The sequence below is a fragment of the Pholis gunnellus genome (genome assembly GCF_910591455.1).
Source record: "Pholis gunnellus genome assembly, chromosome: 21".
Taxonomy (NCBI): Eukaryota; Metazoa; Chordata; class Actinopteri; order Perciformes; family Pholidae; genus Pholis; species Pholis gunnellus.
The window spans coordinates 6,465,774-6,486,522 of NC_136548.1; the positions used below are offsets into that span (position 1 = coordinate 6,465,774).

At 42.9% G+C, this 20,749-nt stretch overlaps 2 protein-coding genes across 2 annotated transcripts; both read left to right on the top strand.

Annotated features, from left to right (window-relative positions):
* Positions 1-4,406: 4,406 nt before the first annotated feature.
* On the top strand, positions 4,407-15,330 carry sh3bp1 (SH3-domain binding protein 1). The gene is made up of 18 exons (XM_079183261.1): positions 4,407-4,574; positions 7,114-7,156; positions 7,443-7,547; positions 7,639-7,715; positions 8,031-8,142; positions 8,375-8,451; positions 8,549-8,636; positions 8,759-8,827; positions 8,922-9,012; positions 9,103-9,239; positions 9,344-9,455; positions 9,839-9,920; positions 10,006-10,086; positions 10,385-10,498; positions 11,015-11,112; positions 12,100-12,268; positions 12,402-12,751; positions 14,325-15,330. The coding sequence occupies exons 1-18, from the start codon at positions 4,525-4,527 to the stop codon at positions 14,609-14,611; spliced, it is 2,142 nt and encodes a 713-aa protein (XP_079039387.1). The 5' UTR covers positions 4,407-4,524; the 3' UTR covers positions 14,612-15,330.
* Positions 15,331-18,126: 2,796 nt separating this feature from the next.
* sdsl (serine dehydratase-like) lies at positions 18,127-20,509 on the top strand (the record flags this gene model as incomplete). Its single annotated transcript, XM_079182837.1, has 8 exons — positions 18,127-18,273; positions 18,429-18,465; positions 18,553-18,692; positions 18,787-18,875; positions 18,981-19,214; positions 19,319-19,449; positions 19,608-19,694; positions 20,084-20,509. 8 exons carry the CDS (start codon positions 18,127-18,129, stop codon positions 20,185-20,187), a joined length of 969 nt encoding a protein of 322 aa, XP_079038963.1. The 3' UTR covers positions 20,188-20,509.
* Positions 20,510-20,749: the final 240 nt, after the last annotated feature.

The window sequence follows — 20,749 nt, forward strand, 5'->3', positions numbered from 1 at the left end:
AGATGGAGAAAAAGAACACTATTCAGAGGATAAACTGATATATAAGAATTATACAATGTCAGTTAGTATTTGTGGATATGTTGCACAAGACATTAGTATAATTCTCTAAAGATTTAAGGTTCCCCCCCCCCCCCCCCCCCCCCCCCCCCCCCCCCCCCCCAAGCATCCAAACATAAATATTTTTCTTCACAAGCTTTTGGGTTTTTTTTCGTTCTGATGTTGGTTTTGCCATTTTTTTTTTTTTTCAATGGGAAATTTCCAGTTAAGAATAAGCTGTCCTCCTATCACAACACGTCTAGAACATTTTTAGTTTCGTCTTTCGTTTTCATGGATTTGTTCTCCAAATTTACACTTTGCTCACTTGAATCCTCTTATTGCTGTCAGTTCAGAAGTGTTTCACAGTGTGTTTTGTAATCCTTTGCTCAGAGCACTTGGAATATTACTTGAATTGGCTTCAATAAGCATTTTTAAGTTGTTGAAGGTCAGTGATGGAAAGCGTTGTCCCAAAGCGCCTCAGTAACTGTGGCCTGCCTTCTTTCTGACGGGGTCCTCTGTGGTTCTATAGGAGGGATTGTGTCTTCTGTGGCCTTTTACAAAGTTGACACAAGACCAGTTCACTGTCTTTCTCCTGTGATTAAAGTCCTACTAAGAAGCTGCACCGAGTTAGTTTATTAGGTACACTTAGAATCGAATCAAATCCTTTACATCGTTTCCAAAATGACCACCGACAGCGAAACTAAAAACGCAAAATAATACTGCAGGGCATTTGTAATGTTTAGATGTGTACATGATAAACTGTTACTTCAGTGTGTGGAGGAGTCAGAAACACCCTGATCAGGAAAACAGTGATCCCTATGACATGGAAACGGCTTCAAGAACAAACCGTTGAAAACCCCGAAGTGAGAGAAATGGAGCCACAGCGCAAAAAAAAAAAATAATGAAGTTTTCCATCATGTATTTGAAGTCATTTTTAAAAATAAATTCATTAATAGATAAATTACTGTGTTGTGTTTTTCAGTTACTCTCCTAAAGCAGCTGGAATATGTATTTCTTATGATTCATTCTGTTCAGTGTCTTTCAGATGTTTTGACGCTGCAGATTTAAAAAATACTGAATATTGTAGAACTTGGATGACGTGAAATAAAGAAGACTTGAATCTTGCGATTGAGACGATAAACTCACTTTAGCAAAGTTTACTGTGGTGATAGATCAGGTGAGACGGAGGGTACATTTTCTCACAGACTTTAATAGAAAGTCAGTTTGTCATAGATTTGTTGTATCATTTAGTTTTTGTGAAACCGATCGGTGAACTCCGTCTTACACAGCGCACGTCACCAGCACAGCCGTTACCTTGGCTTGCTAGGTATCCAGGGAACTGAGCAAGACCAGTTGATCGTGGGAGTTCATGCTGGTGTGCAACACACAGGCATCGTAGCTTCAGCTGGAGACGGCACTTTCGCAGCTTTTATGACAAAATGCAACTTTCTTGACGAGCAAAATGATTTGTTAATTTGACATATGTGTAATTCATGGCACAATTCAAACGGAATCAAATAATTGTTTCTCTCTAACCACTGACCACCATACATATTTTTTATGACATAAGGTCCCATGGTGGTCGACCGGAGCGGACGGGTCTATTTGAGCAGATCAGTGAATTAACGACAAATTCAGAAAGTACAACTCTTCACTGAACACAGTGATTTTAATCTGCAAAGGGAATTCCACCAAAGTTGCATTTAGGTGAATTTTTTAAAGCTTTTTTTTAAAGGTTTTTTTAAAGTATCTTTTATACGGGTTGTACAGTGTTGAAGTTATTTTCTATGTAGTTCCTTATTTAGTTATCTGTGCCTCTCCAGTGTTGGTCAATGATATATGATCATTTTTAAATAAACTACAGCAGTGTTATAAAAAATGATATGAATTCATTAAGTTCCCACATTGTTTCCCCCTTATTCATTAACGTCACATCTTGTTCCCTTGCACCTACTTGTTTCTATCATTATCAGTAAAGATTACAATTATTTATGACTTAATTTGAATTAAATTGGGAAGAATTATGCTGCACGTTGCGGGCCGTAATCTAAAGCTTTCGCCATTTTATTTATATCAACGTGTAATATATTTATCAATACTTAACAGTACCAGCAGTAATGCCTTTGAGTCAAATCAAAATGAAAAAGATATTGGATTATAATTTGCACAATATTTATTGTATATTGTCATACATTGTCAGATTTTTTAATTATATCAGAAATATATTGTTTCTAATTCAAAGACATATTTATAAGTGTGTCATACATTTATTTTTATTGTGCTACTCTGTAAATAAACAGTATACATACAGTACATACCGTTTACATGAACGTACTGTGTTCTATGACAGATGAAATACCTTAAAGCTTTTAGAATTATTATTTCTCGTTCAGCCTGAAGCGTCTGATCAGATGCAAAGAGCTGCTGACGGCTTCATAAACCCACCAGCACAGAAGAAGCAGACGGAGACAAACTACGTTCTCTAGACGTATATACATATATATATATATATATATATATATATATATATATATATATATACACACAGTACAGACTTGATCAGATCAGACCTATCAGTAATGACACAGTCTTCTTGACCGTTACCTGATACCTCCTGAAAGATAAAACTGTAGCAGGAAGCCTCTGTCTCCCTGTCAGTCATTACAATTGTTGCCATGTTTTCAAATGGGTGACTTTGTTGCACACTTATTTCTTGGGTTTATTTGATCTCACATGCCTGCAGTAGTGCAGAGTTGTGGAAACCATCATCTCCTCTTTTAGTGGATTTGTTGGTCAACTCCCAAACCACCAACATAAAAGCTCACTTGTGTTGCATTTTTGTCCTAAACACTGACGCCGTCCCGACTCAAGAAAAACAGGGTTGGACCCAAATGCAGACAAAACAGGTAGACCGGATCAGTTCAGTGGTTTAATAAAGGTTTATATACTGTGTGTTCCAATTACCATAATACCATTCTATTAGTATGCCAGAAAAAACATCTAGCATGTCCCAATACATAGTATATCAAATACAGTTTGCCACAAATACCAGGAAGTACTGCATCTGGTCATCTAGCTATTAATAATCTATTTCGAACACTCTGCTTACTTTAGTTCATCTGCACAACTACAATGTTTAACTCGAGCCTCTGACTGCTCCCCATCTTTCTCTTTTCCTCAATCAAAAGATTTTCCTTTTTTTTTTAAATCTTGGTAAGAGTGCTTTTGATCACTTGTAACATTTTCCTCTCACCTACGAGAAGCTCAAAAATAAGAAAACGGTGAATCCAAGAAACGATTGGGTACTAACGAGATATGAACAAATCCTGGGTACGAACGTAAAGAAGCAGAAATGTTGGTGCATTCAGCTGTTTCCACCACTAGACTGCAGCGTCTGACAGGTTGACTTACAGCCTCCGTGTGCAGCTCTTGACGCACTGCCAACATCTAAAGAGGTCGACGTTCGGCAACGAGATGGAATTTATTTCGGATGCCATTTTACCACAAACCAAAGATGGCAACAAAAGCACTCATGATGATATCCCTCACGCATCTGTGGAGCCATGACTCAGCCTGTGCTGGTGTTCAGGTGAGCTCCTCCCAACACATCCTGGACGTGTTACTGTATTACACACACAAACTTGAAGTTTAACAAGGTTTTTTTTTTGCTATAAATGCTATTTTATCTTTCATTTTAGCTGTTTAGCGATTGATTAGTCCCATACTCATATTTGTAATATGAAATGTGGGGGTGAAATACCTCCTGCGCACTAATGAGAGTAAAATATGTATCAGAAAAGGCCTCGGTTCAATTAGAATGCTTCAGAAGAGCCACGTTTAAATACATTGTTTTTTTAAACTGACTGAGAAAAATTGCTACAACCAGCAGCATTGCCAGTTTCCTCTTTTGGCCTTTTCACATCCGTTTAATTCTTCAGCGCACACAGTTTGCATTTACAGAAGTGTGTCCTAACCACTGCCTGCTCGAGGTATGTTTTAACACTCTAATGAGACGTAAATCTGCTCATGTCTGATTACAATCCAGAAACATTACAGATTTATCGTCCCTACAGTAGGAGGAAATAGTACTTTTGTTGTACAACTACATAGTAAAAACGTTCTGACATCACACCTCAATAAAACACAATAACTCACTCTGCTCTGTGAATACACAGCAGTAGTGGAGTGTCTTTATTGGATAACTCTTAAATCATAGTGTGACAGTCAAATCTCTCTTCCCCCTCACAGCTCACACCTCATCTGTGCAACTTCCTCATTCGCTGACTTGTGTTCGACGTGACTTAAGAGCGAATCTCCTGAAACAAGAAGGAAAACCGACGGCCAAAACACGCACAAAAGCAACGACCAGAGAGGCGACCGGTGCGTGGCGATCTCTCCCACGATATGAAGTAACACATCTGGACGTCTTTGGAGCAGAGGTATCTTTAAGCGGGACTGAGAAGGTCAGGTATAGACTCCACAGCCAGCATGCTCCGGCAGTCCCTGAGCATCCTGAAGCAGTTTGGCTCTGCGGCAAGGTAAGCGCTTTAATGTGATATTCATGTCCTCTTGATGAGGTCGGTTGGAGAACATGCTGCATTGAAACTGTCGTAAGCACATCGAGGCTCTCGGACTCACATGTACACTGAACTCAAGGGCTCTCGGGGTCTTGAGTGAACTCAAACGTGTAGATTTTGGTCTGATGATAAACACATCGGGGTTGAAGTATTTTAATTTGTTGCTGTTTTTAAAAGCTTCGCTTTGTAATTATTAAAAGAAGAAATAACACAAACGTCTTATAAATAAAGAGTTGAGTTGATAAGCAACACTTTGTAGTTTTGCTGCTTACGTGTTACTTGGTCTTGTATGACTGGTAGCTTATGTTGACTAATGGCATCAGACTTCAGACAGATTTCGCTGTAAAACAGACAACTGGGTTAGTTTGGCTGCCGTCACGACTCTTCTCTACTTGTGCAACCGTTACACTTTGTTTTTATCATTCACCCTCTTCCCCTAACTGTCACTCGCCAGCTGCGGTGGCTTCAAGCAAAAGTGAAGGCTTCATTTGAATCGACACAATCTCAGGATTCTGGGTGTTCATCCAGCGATGGATCATTTCAGTTATAACGACTTTGAAGGCCTGTTTTTTTTTTTTATTTTCCTCATATCCAGAAACCTTTCTGGACTTTCACAAAGCCCGTAGGAGCTCCGCCATACCGGAGAGGGTTTGCATTTCAGCACAATATTCGGCTTTGGGGAAACGTTGAATTCGTCTTCGGTTTCCATTGTTCTGGTTTTGTCGCACACACAGTGTTGAAAAGTGTGTAGAGATGGAATGACAGCAGCTGCTGGTTCCTCTTGAAAGTGAAGGAGGCTGTTTGTGGGAAACCTCAGGCTCCATAACAAACTGACTGCAGTTTGTGGTACATGTTGGCAACGCACATCTCTTGATGAGGGAAACACAACTTTGTAACAGTCGGAAGAATTTGTTGCAACATCTTTCATCAACAGGCGCCACTTTCTTTTCCTGTGTTTGAATACCTCTGATCTAGAGCGCTTGCATGAGAGGCTGACCAAATCACACATCTACACCCTGTTTTTCTTGGTACAAACTTGCTAGCAGCAGGGCTAAGTGTGTGTGTGTGTGTGTGTGTGTTTCATGCTGCCTCTACCTCTGACACACTTATTAATAAACCTACACAGCGTGCATCTGCAGCACTGCAGCGTGGGCTTCACTTACCACAGCAGCACCCAGTTCACATTTCACTGACATATGTACAAAAATAAAACACGTCACCCACTCAAGGTATATTTTCATGTACTGTATGTTCTGTATTAATAGAACCGTTTTAGGTCTGATACTGTAAAGTGTAACAACACATGTATTCTGACACATCAGCGTGGTCAGGGAGTAATCAGCACTGAACAACACTATAAATCTGGACCGACACAAACACTTTTACACCTCTGCTCACACGCTCTGATGTCATTTTACTCTCTTCTGTGGAATAAATAGCTTTTCACGCCTCAGAAGGAAAAGATGAAATGAGAGTCGGAGTTTTTTTAAAAAAGGGAACTGGCGTGCGGTTCAAACACTTTGGGGAATTCTCCTCTTTATGTTTTTGAAACGTCAGGTGTTCACTGGAGGAAACTGCGCCTTGAAGGTGCTGCTTCAAGCTCGTCTGACCTCTCAGCGAACTGGGCTGGGCTTCCTTTAGGTGTGACACCAGCTCGATGTTCTCAGAGAAGGTTGTGTCACCTCTCTGTTCTCTCTGTTCATCTCCCCAAACGCCTGCGTGTTGCTGCAGAGATGGCGTGTGTCGTGGTACTGGAGTAAACCGCAGCAGCAGCAGCTGCAGCTGCCCTCGCAGGTTTAGGTTTGGGTTAGGTTTGGGTTGCTGGCTTCATGTTTGGTTGTCGGTCAGGCCTAAATATGTTCCGCTTACTGAGAGCTCAGAGCAGAAGAGGTGTACTTTAAATTTAAACTGCAAAGTCTCTGCAGTGGTTTATATTTGACTCTCATCTGATAAAAAGCATCAATAATAAGTCTTGTGTCTCAGACCGTCCCACCAGCACATTTCATTCAGATTAAAACAAAGAAACCATTCGCACATAGTGTGGAAACTGTTGTTATTCTTTAATAGTTCACATGCAGTCGCAACTTTTTTTAAATTCCATCTCTTTATTTCTTTGTATATTCTATTTTAAATTAATCTTCTTATTAAATGACACTCATTTCTGTCCCAAAAATCACGTCTGTGCACTCTTACGAAACCCTCTATAAGTGCAGTCATTTGTCCTCAAATGTGTTTGTCTAACAACAGTCCAAAAGCCAAAGATATTTAACTCACAATACTATAAAAGAGAGCAAAAGCAGCAAATCGTTTGGCGTTTTTGCTTGATGAATGAACGGTTATGACAGAGCATCAACAAATATTCGACATTGTGGGCGATGTGCTTTTTTGTTTTCTCGCTGAGAGTCGGTGAATAAAATGATATTTGAGGATCAAAGTTGGTTTTGACAGCGGGGTCGTTTACTGTATATTAACTAACTCAACTCAACATACACTTCAACAGGTCACACGATGCCACTGAACTTCTACACGAGGACCTGGTTGTGGTGAGAAAAAGAGAGAATTCTACTGTGAATGACTTATTTCTAACAGGAGATTGCATTGTTTGTGTTTTGTTACACTATCACTCAAACTTAATTCCCAATCATTATTACGGGAAATCTATGGCACACATTCAAATTTGTTATTACAGATGTTTTGCTTAGCACCACACCACCGAAAGAAAAATCACATTAAACGTGCATGACTAATTTCATGCATCATGCTGAGTAAAAACATCCACGAGCTTCGCTGCAGGTTAACAGCTGATCATGTGTGCGTCTCTGACTGCAGGTGGAGGGGCGGGTGGAACCGGCCAAGAAGGCGGCTCAGGTCCTGCACAAGAAGCTGCAGGGCTGCATGTACAGTCAGGCAGGCCTGGAGGCCGAAAAACGAATGGTATACCGCAACGATTGCACCCACCAGGACACGTCCGGGAAACGTTGGGCCGGTTACTGAGCGGGGTTTTCGTCTGCTTCTGTCTCCTCAGAAAAAGCTGCCTCTGATGCTGCTGTCCGTCAGCATGGCTGAGAGCCTCAAAGACTTTGACGCCGAGTCCTCAATCAGGTGACGTCCATCCGCTCCCTCCGTGAACCTGAACTCTTCTTGACTAACAGCAGTGTTGACTGCTGTCATGTGAAACCCTCATGACTTTGGTTTTCAGTTTCAAAAGAAAGAGGATCCCACACACTGTAGACAGCTTGTGACTTGCTTTTAGTTACATGTGTGGCTATTGGTGTTTAGTCCCTAGATCCTAATGTAAATGTATTTTGATAGTTTACAAGACAGGAGTTGACCTTGAGCTGTGTGTGTGTGTGTGTGTGTGTGTGTGTGTGTGTGTGTGTGTGTGTGTGTGTGTGTGTGTGTGTGTGTGTGTGGCAGGAGGGTGTTGGAGATGTGCTGTTACATGGAGAAGAAGCTGGCCAGCATGCTGGCGAACTTTGAGATGAGGGTGGAGAAAGAAGTTCTGGAGCCGCTCAACAAGCTCAGCGAGGTGAGAATGGCTCGTCTACCGACGAGAAGCTTCATGCGAACCGGCCTGTGTGTGTGTGTACGATGCCGGTGTGACGGCAGCTGCACCACATCTGTGTCAGAACATACACAGAGGGATGGTTGTATTGGATTGAATTGTGTTGATCGGGTGTTTGTGTACATGAGATATAAGAAAATGATATTGAACCAATTCAAATTGAGTTTTTCCGCTCAATGTTTTCTTTCCCTTCTAGGATGATTTACCAGAGATCCTCAAGAACAAGAAGCAGTTTACAAAGCTCACTACAGACTGGACCACCGCGAGAACCAGGTGAGTTACACAGTCAGCGTGTTTATCCACCAACACAAAGTACCTACTACAAATCATACTCATTTGTGTGTGTGTGTGTGTGTGTGTGTGTGGTCAGGAGCCAAGCCAGCACTGGTCCCCAGGCAAAGCAGGATGGGCTCAGGGAGGAGGTGGAAGAAGCTTGGAGAAGGTTGGAGAGCATCAAGGTACCAACGTTTTCTCTTCCGGCGTCCACCATGGCTGCAGCAAGCATCCTCCCCTGTGGCACCTCTGTGTAATCAGTACGGTAGCCTTGACCTCTGACCTCTCTGTATATCTGTCCCTGTAGGACCAGTACTCCGCAGATCTGTATCACTTTGCAACTAAAGAAGACGACTACGCTAACTACTTCATCCGCGTGAGTTGTGTTTGGCTTGCCCTTTCTTTCTCTTTTTCTTCTTCAATCAAAAACCAAATGCTCATACGTACCCCTCTTGTGTCCCCATCCGAAGCTTCTCGAGCTGCAAGCGGAATATCACAAACATTCGCACGAGTTCCTGAACAAAAACATCAGCGAGCTCAAAGAGAACCACAATCAAAACGGTCGGTAGTTATTCTGCACCAGTTTGTTGGCTGCGCTGTCATTGGGGGGGGTATTTCTGTTCTGATTTCCTCTGTGTGCTCGTTCCACAGCGCCACCGCTGAGCCTCTCTGGTCAGAGGGTCTATGGGGAGCCTCTGCTCTCTCATCTGTCTCAAAGCAACAGAGAAATCGCTGCACCCATCCAGGAGTGTGTTCACATGCTGCTGACAACGGGCATGACTGAGGAGGTGGGACTGACAGGAGGAGACGACACGGTTCACTATTAAAATCTACACGGCATCTTTAGCTTTTACTTTACTTTGTTTTGTTTCTCCTCCTCCTCGTCCTTCAGGGGCTATTCCGTCTGGCGGCCGCCGCCTCAGTGGTGAAGAGGCTGAAGACCTGTTTGGATCATGAGGTGGTCGACTACAGCGAGTTCAGCATGGACCCTCATGCCGTGGCCGGTAAGGATGTGTCCGCTTCTCTTTCCTTAGATTTCCTCTTGGAGGAGTTTTCAGTTTCTGCTGTGGGCACTCTTCCTCAGCTGTTTCAGCCAACGTGACTTTCCCGGCTCCCGTTCCAACTGCCCACTTCCTCTTCTGTGGTTTTCTTTAATCCAAATACAGCCAATGTTGCCGCTTCCAGTAACTTGAAATGCTCAATTTCCTGTGTGCTGGAGAATTTTTAGAACAGTAATATATAACTTTTCATGAGTTGAGAATACCATGAATCCCTACTTTTACCAGGAGTGAGGGAAACCAGCAAATAACATGGCAATATTTGAACATTTACGTATGAAATAACACAGAAATGGGTCCTCTGAAAGTCTCTGAATGTGTTGTGACAGGAGCCTTGAAGTCTTACCTGCGAGAACTTCCCGAACCTCTGATGACCTTTGAACTCTACAATGACTGGTTTAAAGCAGCGGGGTGTGTATAACATCTACACGATATCTTTTTTTTTATTCCGACACTCTAAAGGCGTTTTCGTAGAGTTTGAACTTTTTCTTCGCAGGGAAAAAGACCCGACAGAGAAGCTGGAGCAGTTCAGAGTACTGCTGAAGAAACTGCCGCCAGAAAACTACAACAACCTCAGGTGTGTTGGCCTCCTCATTGACCACACGATCCGAAGTCTCTTTGCGTTTCTCTGGCAGTCACACTTTTACATGTCACGACTGTCGGGTAAAACGTATCTGAAAAGGGTCGGCATGTCAGGAACAAAGAAGGACATCCTCATAGTCAACTTCAACGTAACACATTTTAAAACCTGAAAAGTATCTCATTTCAGTATCTCGGTTCTCCCCTGACAGCGTTAATATGTCATCATACTGCTTCATACTCCTCTATGACTACCTCCCTTGAGTACTCGTTTGTTTCCTCTTCCTCCCTGTCAGGTATCTGGTCCAGTTCTTGTCTCTGCTGTCGGAGCAGCAGGCTGTCAACAAAATGACGCCCAGCAACATTGCCATCGTCCTGGGGCCCAACCTGCTCTGGCCACGAGCTGAAGGGTGCGTATGTGACCCCGATCGCCCCTCTGTCTTCACCCTGCATGCACTATTACCATACTCCATCGACAAGTTCCCCACGTCCTGCCTGCTCTTCCTCTTTCATCATCTTTGTGTCCTAATATTTAAAAGCGATGAGCGCTGGTGACACATTCCATCAACCGGACCGGCTGGTTACATGGAGCTGAACCGCAGCATCCTGTTAGCAGATAAAACCGTGACTGATTGGTTGACCAGGCTTTATTATTACTTGTTAAAACACTTTATGTGTAGGGAAGTTTATTTTTACTGTGCACGAATTGCAGGATGTGCATGTTTGATTGCAGAAGTGCTCTCAGTGGTGAAACCTAAATGACTGTTTTTCCTCCGTGACACCTCGGTCAGATTTGTCTATGAAAAATAACGTGAGACGAATGCAGCGTCTTTCTCTAACCATGGAGACAGAGTTGGAAGTCGCCATATTCTGCAGTTGGAGCCCTTGTCTGTCCCACATGTCCTTCGTCTTTACCTTTTTTTTAGGGAAGCTGCTCTGTTTGACATGGCGTCAGCTTCTTCAGTCCAGGTGGTGACGGTCGTTGAGCCTCTCATTCAGTACAGCTCCAGCCTCTTCCCCGAAGGTATACAAACACCCACGTACGCTCTTGGTGTGGCGTCGGTATTCAGTCTTTAAGCGATCACGGTTTATTACATAGTTGGATTTCAGTGTTTTAGTTTTGGGATTTCATCATTTCTTATGGTTATGATGACATTGTACTTTTCAAATTCATCGCTAGGATCTAAGAACGGGGCAGCATCGCTGCAACGAATCAGATGATCGGACAATTTGTAAACATCAGGCCGGATTAATAAATAATATGAGCTGTAGGCCCCTTTTGACACCACTTTCTGTGCAACTGCATATGTATTAGTTAGTAATTAATAATTAGTTTGTGGCAATTTGTTAATGCCCAGATGTCTGAAGGAATATGTAACGTATGAACTGTAATAATACAGATTTAAAGGTGCCACCTTAATGTCCCGGCATTTTTTTATTATTTATTATTTTTTTATTATTATTTTTATTTAGACAGTATTACCAAACATTACTATGACAGCAAGTGACTGTACGATGTGCATATTAAACAGGTTTGTATGTGGTGTATGTATTTAAATTTAAAAAAAAACTGATAGTCAGTTAATGTAAATGTTGCCTCATTTTTTAATGAAGTGAAACGTTATTACAATGTCTAATTTAAAAAGTGAACTAATCTTATCACTCTGGAAACTGCTAATCTGAACAACTATATGTGGAGATAAAACTGAAATTCAGCAAATACATTGGACAGGAAACACAAACCACTACTGCAAATAAGGAATGTCAAGGTTGAACCAGAAAGTCTGTCTGTAAACTCTGATAAATGTTTAGGTTTGGGTTTTAATCGCTCCTATTTCCTGCCCAAGTCCTCTTGTTAGCGAGGTCACATCTCAGCAATAAAGTACAATGATGTTATTACCAATGGGAAAGATGGTCATACCTAAACAAATAACCTAGAATTAATCTTTAAATGACATGCAGTATATTTGATGTATCACTCATAAATGTTACTTTTTCTTGTTTTGGTTAGCTGTATCTTTTGAGATCCCAGAACTTCCCGAGGTCCCGGATGTCTCCATGCCAGTCCCCGTCGCCCAGTCTCAGATCTCAGAAAAGGAGAAATTGATGAGAACAGTCTCTTCCTCCTCCACATCCTCCTCCTGCTCCTCTTATCACCTCGCTCTCTCAAAGACAAACAGGTACCACATCACATCATCATGGTGATGTCAGCGCTATATGTTTGCACACTGGCGGCTCCAAAGGGCAGCAAGAGGTAACGGTTTGAAATAGTTGGAGCTCATTCCAGTATTTTTGTCTATTTCTTTCCATCAGCACAGCCTCTCAGGACAGTGTTGGCTCCTTCCTGGTGAAATCTGGCTCTGTGAGTCGCAGTGGCACCTCCACATGGTCCAGCCCTGTTGCTGACACAGCGGCACCAACGCATCAAAGCTCAACATCCAGCAGCTCGTCCTCCCTCAATCCCGGCCCGGTCGTGGCCTCCAACACTTCGGCCACCTGTGGCCCGGCGGCTCCTCCCAAAGCAACGGGATCGGCGCCGAACCCAAGTCAGACCAGGAGTCCCACCCAGAAGCAGTGCTCGGATGAAGGCCAACTGGAGCCAATTTTGGAGGCTCCTCCAGACTCCCCAAGAGCTTTTGTGATGATCGGCTCACCATATAAACGTAAGTCCAATGTGTCCCATGGCTGTCCAAACCTCAGATGCTGAATTGTTCAGGAACACGAGCTTGGCGCTCCAGTATTTTAGCATTGCACTTTTGTTCCTTTGGGGGTCTCGCGAGAGACATGTTAGTGAAAGAATGGTCAAAACTGAAGCAGCAGAAGCTGAGATATCACGAATTTTAGTTCCTAGTGCGGGCCAAGCTCAAAAAACACTGGATCCTACATTTCCCATAATGCAATTCAATTGTGGCTTTTGTTACAACCCTCCCGCCTGGTAAATGTTTCAAAACGTATCCTCTCAAGTTCACTACAAAGGCTTTGACGTTGAAGCTTGCAACTCAAATATGACCTGATTATGGCTGGGTAGTGCTCCTCGTGACAAGTCAACTGAACCAAGTGTCAAATTGGTGAAGTGCGCCTTTAACATATTTTCCTACAGAATCAGCAGCCCCCTTTCATTCGCTGTTGTTTTTGGGCTGAGGGCACAAGCACGTCACATCATGTCTCTATTATGTCTCTGGTGTAATGTCCTGTACAGATTCTTTACTTCTACCCCGTTTCCTCTCACTAAGTCAAAGGGGTGGGTTGTTAGGTCAAGCTGACAGCGAGAAAATAAATGTACTGCTCTTATTGTAACAACCAGGAAGTGCACAGGAAACAGGAAGTCTCAAACCACTGACCAAAACATAAACCTCCAGGGTAATGCGTCATGTCTCTCATTGTTGAAACCACCTCACTCATGAGACAGAGGCTGAAATACTTTCCCTTCTACTTTAAGTCTTCCCATCCTGATATGTTTGTCTGAGGACTGTGCCGGTTTGATCCCCGGCTCAGGCTCCACTAGTCTCATGTTGATGTGTCCTTGAGCAAGACACTTAACCCCAAACTTGCTGTGCCCACGGTGTAGAATTGTGATTCTAAGATTCTGATTGTGAGAGTCTGAATTGTAAGTTGCTTTGGATAAAAGCGTCTGCTAAATGACTGTAATGTAATGTAATGACCACAAAACAGATTTTCCAAACTTGAGTATAATTTGTTTTTCAGGATTGTTTTTCTCACAAAATAGAAATGCAGCAGTTTTTAGCAGCAGCAGCCTGTCGGACAAATGTTAGAACTTCCTTCCTTGAACTTAAAAGCAGAATAGTGTTTGTTTTAAAACTGAAACTAAAAATCTAAAACTGGCAATCCAAGATCCGGACTGACAAAATGAGATTGGCTCATTTTTTCACTTCATGAAATACATTCTTCATAAAATATTTAGGTTATTTTAATTCTTTGCTTTTGAGGCATTTTAAAATGTATGTTACAAATGCTGCATCTAATAATTGTATATTGTTTTATCACATTTGTCTCTATTCAAAATTCAACTGAAAGTGAAATGATGTAACTTTTCCTAAACATTTACAATTACAGGATAATCATGCTAAAATAATGCAATGCTAAATGGAAACAAGAGTCGTAGAGTCAGCAAACAGTAGCAGTATCTTAGCTAACGTTTACCACCTTGTGTTAATCTGGTCGTTCTCATGGTATCCTTATAATCCCACTGTCTTTTTTTTTTTTCTCACCCTACAGCTAAAAGATCTTGCAACCTGACCAAATCTCAGCCAGCTAACGAGCAGTTGACCGTTCAGTACTGTAAACCCAAACCCTCGGTACCTCCAAAGCTCCAGGGCCCTCGCCTCCCCCCCACAGCCCCGGCCGCGGTGAACACAGCAAGCCAGCCGACACCCGCACCCCGAGCTCAGTCGGCCGGCATTAAAAAGCCCCCTCCAAAAAAGCCTGGACTCAGAGCCCCTAACTGCCCTCCACCACTTCCGCCACCATCACAGGTGAAAGCGATTCCTTCTGCAGCACAGTAAGAAAAACGACGCATGTGGAATATCGGTAACGCTGGCTGGGGTCGGGGGGGTGAAACCGGCTTGAAACTGTCAACCAGAGAGGGCAGCAGAAAACTGCTTTTCAGCCCCGCTGTTATGTTACTATTTAAACGTGTTAGGTTTTCCATATTGTCAGTCTGTGTTGTTTAATATCTTATTGCAGCTTAAAGGTGCTTGATACGAGATTTAGAGCATTTCGATTGCCTCTCAACGGCTCTCAACATGGCAACAGCTGAGCCAGCGGCTCATAGCTAACGGCGCTAACAATGCAAACAAGGGCGAAAGTGCTGACAGAGCTAACGGTGTTTACCTGAGGGGGGAACCAGAGGGTTGGTGCTACGCTTCCGCCATGACGCCGTCGGTCGGGACGTTGCTATCAGCTGCAACCTGCCGGCCCAGCTATGGCAACAGAGCAATGACAAGCATGGATTACCACACACACACACATAGCAACTTTATTCTCTGCCCGGGTAGATATTGATTCACTATATCTTTACATAGCAAATAGTTATTTGCTGCTATATTAATGCTCTGAATCTCATATATCGCAACTTTACTTCCCTTTTGTTTGGACTGTCAACGTTTCTGTAACTAGCTTCATTTATTTATTCTTCAGGTACTGATGTTCTTTATTTCTCTGTAAAGTAATTGGCGGAAAGCGAGTCTTTCAGGTCAAAAATAATAGCTACTCAATAAATGAATCCAGCCATCCAGAACCGCCTTCCAATTTCTGTTTGTGGTGTTTTCAGGGTGAATCTTTCCATAAATATACAAAAACTAAGTCATTCATGAGGTTTAATGTAAATAACAAATGTTTAACAGCCACCTTTCAGGTCTACGTTCAAGGGGTTTCGGGTGGGAAACTCCTTTAAACCGACTTCAAACCTTAAACCTGGGGAAACTATGTACATAAATGCATCTTCAACCTAATTAGAAACATATTTATTGTCAATTCATGTCATCATTAGGCCTATAATATATAATTGGTACTGACTGCAGCATATGGATGGATGTGAATTTCACTATGTACTGCAGGTGCCCATACTGTAAGTACACATTTATAGGAGGTCAGTTAATATCTTCATGTACAGATGTATAAAAGAAAATACAAATGACAATTCTTTAAAAAAAGCAATACAGGAGTCAGACTTCCTCATCATAAAAGGTGCACGGAGTCTCTCTATAGAAGGTCTGCAGCATAAGATGAGCAATTAAAAGGTTCAGCTTTAGTTACAACTAGCAAATACCAGCAGTACTTGTCATATCCCATCAGTCCATGTAGTTGATTAACTGAGAAGTTTGGTTTATCTAATGAGGCCTGAGCTTCCAGATCTTTTATTTCCCTTTTTGTTTCTTGCTAGTGTATTCCTGAGTGAAAGGAGCTGTCAGGAGATTGTAAGGAGGCCTAAAGGTTGCAATAAGATTGAATCTATGTCACTGCTCCCTACTTCCTCTCTCATTAGTGACTGAGAATCTTTTCCCCTCGTAAGTGAGGAAGTGTGAAAAGTATAAAGTGAACTAGAAAATGTCGCAAGAAATGTTGACAGCGTGGCTGCTACTGGCCGAAGATGTCGCAATATATATACACGCCAATATTACCTACCAGTAGTATCATTGAGGTTCAATTCTGATATCGCTTCTCTCATTTCTGCATTTGAGATTCATACTCTTGGATTGAATCTTGTATTTGTGACGGACAGTCTTGAATTTGAGAGCAGCTATTGCTTCATAGAAACACATAGTTGACAGCACATGTGTGTGTGTCACTGTTTACCATGGTGATTGGGGCACATGACATACCTTTGGAAATGATGGGAGCTAACATGTGTTGGCTCCTTTTTCTTCTCTTCCCTAATCTGTTGTTGTTGTCGTGTGGCGTCTTAATGTTGATGGTGATTTTGTGATCATTGTTTTTTCACGTGTTGATGCTGTGGTGGTGATTGCTGTTGTGACCGATCCTGTTACTGTTTTATGACATCCTTGCGATGGCGATGATGTTTGTGTTGTTGTCGTTTTGGTGGCTGTTACTGTCGTGGTTTGGTCTTGTTACCGTCTATCGTGGTGGGTGTGGCCATGCAGAAGAGGACAGGAGTGGCAGCAGGAAGCCTTCCGGCCAATGGAAAGAGTCAGATTTAGACATCGTCATAAACCGAGGGCAAACCACAGTCCGGACTGAGACACATTTAATTGTCTCTTCTCGTCTTCCTACCTGGTGTGAGACTGTAAATTGGTGGCTGAAGCTTCATATTTTATGAAATCGGTGTCAATCTTCTCTCCCGCCTACGCTCGGCAAGCAAATAAGTGTATTACCCAAAATGTGGAACCATTCCTCTGACATGGCACATTATTGAGTCTGGTTAATAATCACACTCGCTTCACTTATTAATGTCAACATCCATTCCAAATAGCTAGAATCCCCTTTGTCAACCTAACATAGCCGTGCCTCATTAACCACTCACCATGTTGTACTAGGCCTCTCTCATTCTGCAGTATGCCCGCCAGACACTGCTTATAGCACTACATCAGTACACCCAGGCTGGAAGCAGCAAAGTATTTCTACTCACTGAGATTAACTACTGGGTATAAGTGATTGATTACGGTACGCACAATGCAGTATTAAAAGTAGTATTGATTCATCTTTAAATATGAATTGATTTTGTGGGAACTGTTCGACACTTTGAGAAACATACTTATTCGTCTTCTTATTGTGAAAATGTTGTGAACAATATTATTGTTAGTATTATTGTTATTTCTATTGTCAAGGATGCTCTATATCTTCCATTGTTGCTTAAAAGGTAAATCAAGTGCAAAGTTTATTTTGAAGTTCAACCGGAAGTGGCAGTGTTTTGCTATTTTCTCTAGGCTCCTCTGCTCCGTGCTAGCTACATCATATAGCCTAGCATCATGCATTGAAAATGTGATTCACTTTGCATGAACTAAACCAACTTCTCTTTTAAAAGTCAGAGGCTCGTTCAACCAGACGTTTCATCCAAACGTAAGTCAACAATTTATACTTTATATACGCTGTGACCTAATGACGTAAGGTTATGGTACACGTTAGGAGCGTGACGTTAACGTTACGTCATTGGTTTAGTAAGATTTGTCTGCTTCACACGTTCTTGTTCAACCAGCTAGCTTTCTTACACTTTTATTTTTAAATTCTTCTGTGTGAAGGAAACTCGCTTACAGACCGAAAAGAAAAAGTTTATGTGTACATGCCTACTATTATTTATTACTACTATTACGAGGTCAGAAAACAGCGTGACCACCTATTAACTTAAAAAAATCTGTCATAAAGTGTTGTTTCCTGAGGACTACCTGCTGCATCCGGCTCATCTCCAAACCACCTTGATGAAAATATCTCTTGAAAGACCGATTGGAGCCTCACATTTCACAGTCCTCATCGGTGGGTGGCGTTTCCTTCAGTCATCATCACACACTCAACCTTCTACTCATCTCAACAGATTCTTTGGCATATCAGCGAAATCAGGTGCGCCATGGCGAAGCATTTCCACCTGAACACCCCGCTGCTGGAGAGCGTCAGCATGTCCAAGCGCGTGGGAACCACTGTGTACCTGAAGATGGAGAATTCACAGCCCTCTGGCTCCTTCAAGATCCGTGGCATCGGACACCTCTGCCAGCAGGTAGGAGCAGCCCTCCACCCTCTACTTTACTTCACCTCCATCATATCAGACAATGAAAGGCCCCCGCTGACTGATTATGGTGTAGGTCTTACCTTTCAGCCACATACAAAAGACACTAACGTGCCCTTTTTTTAATTCATCGCTCTCTTCTGCAGCTCGCCAGACAGTCCAAAGGAGTTGTCTGCTCTTCAGGTGACACAGCACGTTTCATATGCACACTACAGTATCAGTTGGTGACCGTGTTGGACTATAATGCAACACAATATGGTCTTTTTGAAGGTGGCAACGCAGGTATGGCTGCAGCCTACGTAGCCAGAAAAATGGGTGTACCGGCCACCATCGTAGTTCCCTCCTCGTCTCCTCAGCTGGTCGTTCAGAGACTCCAGGATCAGGGTGCTACTGTCAAGATTACAGGCAGGGTAAAGTATAATATGAATCATGTGTAAGTGCTGTCTTTTTGGCACAGAAAAAAAAGACTGTTAAGAGGAGGAAATGAAGTGAAATCGTTTTTAGGTTTGGGATGATGCCAACGCCGAGGCTCTCAGACTGCAAGAGACTGAAGGACTCACCTACGTTCCTCCGTTCGATCACCCGCTGCTCTGGTAGAAAAACACTCATCACAATTAACGTTTCCCGTTTCCCCGCAATGCGACTGCAAAACTCTTGCAATACTAAATGACTCCCTCCTCACACACACACACACCCAGGCAGGGCCACGCCAGCGTGATCGCAGAGGTGGCGACCTCCCTGGGCCCCGGCGTGAAGCCTGGAGCTGTGCTGGTGTCCGTGGGCGGAGGAGGGCTCCTCTGTGGGGTCGTCCGGGGCCTGAAGGACGCGGGCTGGACGGATGTGCCCATCGTGGCCATGGAGACGGCGGGGGCCGACTGTTTCAACGCTGCGGTCAAGGCGGGGAGGCTGGTCACCCTGGATGACATCACCAGGTGAGAGGTCGAGGGTGTTCGGATGCTTTTTTTTCTTCTTCTGGCGGTTAAGTTTTATCGAATGCAACCGGAACTTGACTTCCTCCTCCTCTGCTTCTCCACAGTGAGGCCAAATGTCTCGGAGCAAAGACGGTTTGCAAGAAAGCTTTTGAATACAGCCAAAGCAGCGAGCTCACCATCATCTCTGAACTTGTGACGGACCAGCAGGCTCTGCTCGCTGTCCAAACATTCCTAGGTTTGTGTGTGTGTGTGTGTGTGTGTGTGTGTGTGTGTGTGTGTGTGTGTGTGCGTGTGTGTGTTGAACGTGTCTTGAACAGCCCAAATATCATCTAAGAAAGTGAATTATTCTTTCATTTTTTCATTTTAATTTATACCTCTGGTGTCGTCTTGTAGACGAGGAGCGCGTGTTGGTGGAGATGGCGTGCGGAGCGGCTCTAGCAGCCGTCTACAGCGGACTCGTACGCAGATTACAGGATGAAGGTAACTACTCTGCAGCCGTCATCACCCTTAAAATGATACTTGTCTCCGCTGTGCTGAGCCTCCGTGTCGGCGCCTCTCTATTTACAACTCTTCCATTTGTTGATGCAACGGTGACATCGTGTTTGAGACAGGAAATGAGACGCGTTCCAGCCGAGTAATCTGTAACGTGTCTCGTGGCAGCTCTTAATGCTGTTTGTTTTCTCGTAGTTCTTCTTCTTATACGTTTGTGCATTAAAGCAGATCTTTTCAGACTACATCCATATCCGCAGAATATGTTTAAAAAGCAGTAATCCTGATTAAACTTATTGTATATAGTAATTCCTTTCTGATGAGGGGAAACTTCTGGAGAAGATGATCAGTTTTGTTTGTTGCACTTTTTTTCCTTTTAGGTCGGCTGCCGGCTCTCTTGGGCCCCCTGCTGGTGATCGTGTGCGGTGGCAGCAGCATCGACATGGAGCAGCTGACCCTCCTCAAACACAAACTACAGGCTTAAAGTAGTGTTTGTGTGTGTGTATGTGTGTGTGCGTGTGTGCGTGTGTGCGTGTGTGCGTGTGTGTGTGTGTGTGTGTGTGTGTGTGTGTGTGTGTGTGTGTGTGTGTGTGTGTGTGTGTGTGTGTGTGTGTGTCTCTAACTGGCTAATGTTGGGCTACAACGGCTAAAAAGATAGCATCAGTTCAGTGAATGATGTGTGGATGGATGACTGGAATGAAGATATAAATCAATAATTATAAAAAAAGAGAAAAAACAACTACAGATATGTATCACCTCATTTAAAACCAAATGTGTGATTTGCAATATTGGTAATTAAGACATTTGTGCTTCTCCTAATATTGTGGTGTCATTTTTAAGTCACATAAGATTAAAAATGCAATGATATTTCTTAAGTTAGAAATCATTGCGAGAGTTTTTACAAAGGTGTGTTTTTAAGGCGCTCAATGAACCGTCAGAATTCTACATTTCCCCACATGGTGATGTCACCGTGTCACTGCCAATCTGAAGCATTACTAAATATTACTCTACACCCAAATATTTGTACATTCTAATCTTCTTTTGGT

Bases quoted from the DNA above. Each gene is read 5' to 3' on its own strand.
- sh3bp1 (XM_079183261.1), top strand. From the start codon at position 4,525: ATGCTCCGGCAGTCCCTGAGCATCCTGAAGCAGTTTGGCTCTGCGGCA. The intron at 9,240-9,343 runs GTGGGACTGACA...CTCGTCCTTCAG, and splicing joins CAACGGGCATGACTGAGGAG to GGGCTATTCCGTCTGGCGGC. The intron at 9,921-10,005 runs GTGTGTATAACA...TTTTCTTCGCAG, and splicing joins GACTGGTTTAAAGCAGCGGG to GGAAAAAGACCCGACAGAGA.